This window comes from Dipteris shenzhenensis, chromosome 28 (assembly GCF_047967505.1).
Source record: "Dipteris shenzhenensis isolate YYH24624 ecotype China chromosome 28, Dip_SZ_1.0, whole genome shotgun sequence".
Lineage (NCBI taxonomy): Eukaryota > Viridiplantae > Streptophyta > Polypodiopsida > Gleicheniales > Dipteridaceae > Dipteris > Dipteris shenzhenensis.
The window spans coordinates 3945365-3947807 of record NC_141623.1 but is presented as its reverse complement, the minus strand read 5'-3'; the positions used below and the strand labels follow the sequence as shown (position 1 = coordinate 3947807).

The 2443-nt window shown below is 40.1% G+C and overlaps 1 protein-coding gene across 1 annotated transcript; it reads left to right on the top strand.

Annotated features, from left to right (window-relative positions):
* Positions 1–1331: 1331 nt before the first annotated feature.
* LOC147883055 (uncharacterized) lies at positions 1332–2149 on the top strand. The gene is made up of 3 exons (XM_087399237.1): positions 1332–1455; positions 1543–1715; positions 1847–2149. Exons 1-3 carry the CDS (start codon positions 1332–1334, stop codon positions 2147–2149), a joined length of 600 nt encoding a protein of 199 aa, XP_087255363.1.
* The last annotated feature ends 294 nt before the right edge of the window (positions 2150–2443 follow it).

Here is a 2443-nt window from a genome sequence, read left to right as displayed (position 1 = left end):
ATGTTAATTTATAACTTCAATAAATGATAATAAATATGTTAATAATAAAACATATTAAATAAAGGTAAAACTTGATGCTAGGAAGCACACGTTTGATCTAGAGTGCAGGGTTGATAGAAATGACAAGAGTGAGGATGCTCTCTGTTGTTGAAAAAACTTGATTGGGTACACATGTTTGTGCAGCGTCTTGTGCTCAGGTACTTGGCTACAACCTCTTTCATTTGGAATAATTTTAAGTTAAAGTTTAATGTGGGAAAGTTTGAAGCTTGTGTATTTTGTTGAACCTCCTTGATTTGGAATGGATTTGCCCAATGTATGTATGGACATAGCAATGATTTGTGTTTTTGAAAATCCTTTTTTGTCAAGGTTCTTTTTGTTGTTTGATGAGAGAAAAGGGCCATCTATCAAGTATACCATTTCTTGCTCACTAGTGGTTGGCACTGAACAAAGAGGACAATTGCATGTATCCACATCCCATGCATCACCTCACTAAATGGGAATTGGATACATGTCCTTGGTGGATAGATATGGAGAACTCTTTTGTCATGAGAGGCAGGAGGGGTTGCATGTGGTCTTCAAGGCTGAAGAACCTGCAAAGACCCCGAGTGAGAGGACTTGAAAGGAGAGCCTTGCTTCTATGTCTATGATAGTACCCCCAGATGCAAGTATAGAACCATCTATTTTAATTCTTTATTTGTGTTCCATTTAGTGGTTGCTCTTCTCAAAAGCATTGACTATTCACAGAAGCTAGAATGCAGGAGGAGATAGAGGATTTTGCTTCTAGCGAGTGAGTAGTGGGACAGTCCGCTTCTAGGAGAGGTGAATAACATTTAGTTTGCATTTTTATGATTGGATATATGTTCACATGATTTAAGTGGAAAAGTATAAAGTTACATTTTACTAAGTTGAAAAAAGTTCAAGCGAGGTTTTTAGATTGCATTTTATAGTTTGTGTTCTGTTGAAGTGTATACTTGTGATAATTGAGGGGTGCATGTTTAAAATATGAGTATGCTTCTTGAATTTTTATGCAGATCATGCAGTAGTCAGAGCCAAAGTGGTTTTGAAAAACAACTTAGATTTGTTTATTTGGCTGACCATGCATGTCATGGTGCACCCCCTGTTGGGGACCATCGATGCATAGTGGTGGTGGCAAATTACATTACCATTGCCCACGATTTTGCCATTGGTTTGCGAAGCCCATCCTTTGTAGACATACATGCACATATGTCTTCATGTAAACCGAGAGGCGATTTTATGTGCAGAAGGGAAGATCCATAACTTGGGCTGCTGATTTGATTTTCTTGGATCTCCCCTTTGGAGGGGACCATGTCATGCCCCCCTCACGTCCACTTTGGGATACTTTGCTGGAGGACCATGTGCGCTATGGGCTATCATTGTTGGCATCCACCCTGTCAGATGAAGGGTGGTTGTTGGTTGTCATGGCAGCTAGTGGAGGTAGTTTATATGGTTGTTAGTCTATTATTGCAAGCATTTTGTGTCTATTTTATGGTTTGTAAATAGTCTCAATGCCTTGGCTTTTAGGGAAGAGTATTAGTTGGGTGGAGCGCTACTACCGAGTCTCAGAGCTCCATATTGCACGATGCATTGTAGTTGTGCATCACACCTCGTTTGGATCCTATGAGTCGACTGGATTACACATTGGGATGATGCTTGTTTCAAACTCTATTTCCATCCTTCTTGTTACATTGGATTGTGTAGGTAACTAATTTGGTTTTGATGTTTGCAAGTTTGTACATCGCACATATTTCTACTACATCATCGAGGGATGCACCCTTGGACTTTTGTTGATCATGCTTCCCCATTCTTCGAGGCCCTTGACATGCAGGCGACAAATGATGTGATGTACCAGTACATCCCCAACGATGCTCTAGGGACCATCATGGCAAGGATGCCATTAAGGGGAGGCATGGAGAGGAGCCATACCTTCCTCTGGTTCTTTTTGAAGATGCTTTGTGTTCCAGAGGGTATCTATGTTGAGCTGGGATGTGGCACAACCCCATTGCTAAAGGCATGCCTTAGCACAGGACATGCTTTTGCATCCCTAGATGTGGATGATATACTAATGCACTCGTACGTTATTCCTTTACTTAGCGCTAGCAAACAGGGTAGGGAGGACATCACAGCATAGGGTGATGATGAGGTGGACACCAATGCTAGTCTTAACCCTTTTGATGACTAGTGAGCACCTTCTATCACACTAGAAGGTGTTTCATTTATTCATGGACATTGTTTTTTGGTGTTCCTTTAAGGCTTCATTTCATATTAAAACTTGACCATTTTGTGTTCTTCTAAAATGTGATTATGAGTGCGTGAAACATGGAACATGCATGACTATTTATTCTTTTAAATATACCATTTGTTAGTCTAATTTTATATCTAAGTAAGGATGTTTTATGTCTTGGCAAAGTTTGTTGCCAGTTTA

Coding starts and splice junctions, on each gene's coding strand:
- LOC147883055 (XM_087399237.1), top strand. CDS start 1,332: ATGCCCCCCTCACGTCCACTTTGGGATACTTTGCTGGAGGACCATGTG. Junction 1,456..1,542: donor TGTCATGGCAGCTAGTGGAG/GTAGTTTATATG, acceptor CTTGGCTTTTAG/GGAAGAGTATTAGTTGGGTG. Junction 1,716..1,846: donor TTCTTGTTACATTGGATTGT/GTAGGTAACTAA, acceptor CTTGACATGCAG/GCGACAAATGATGTGATGTA.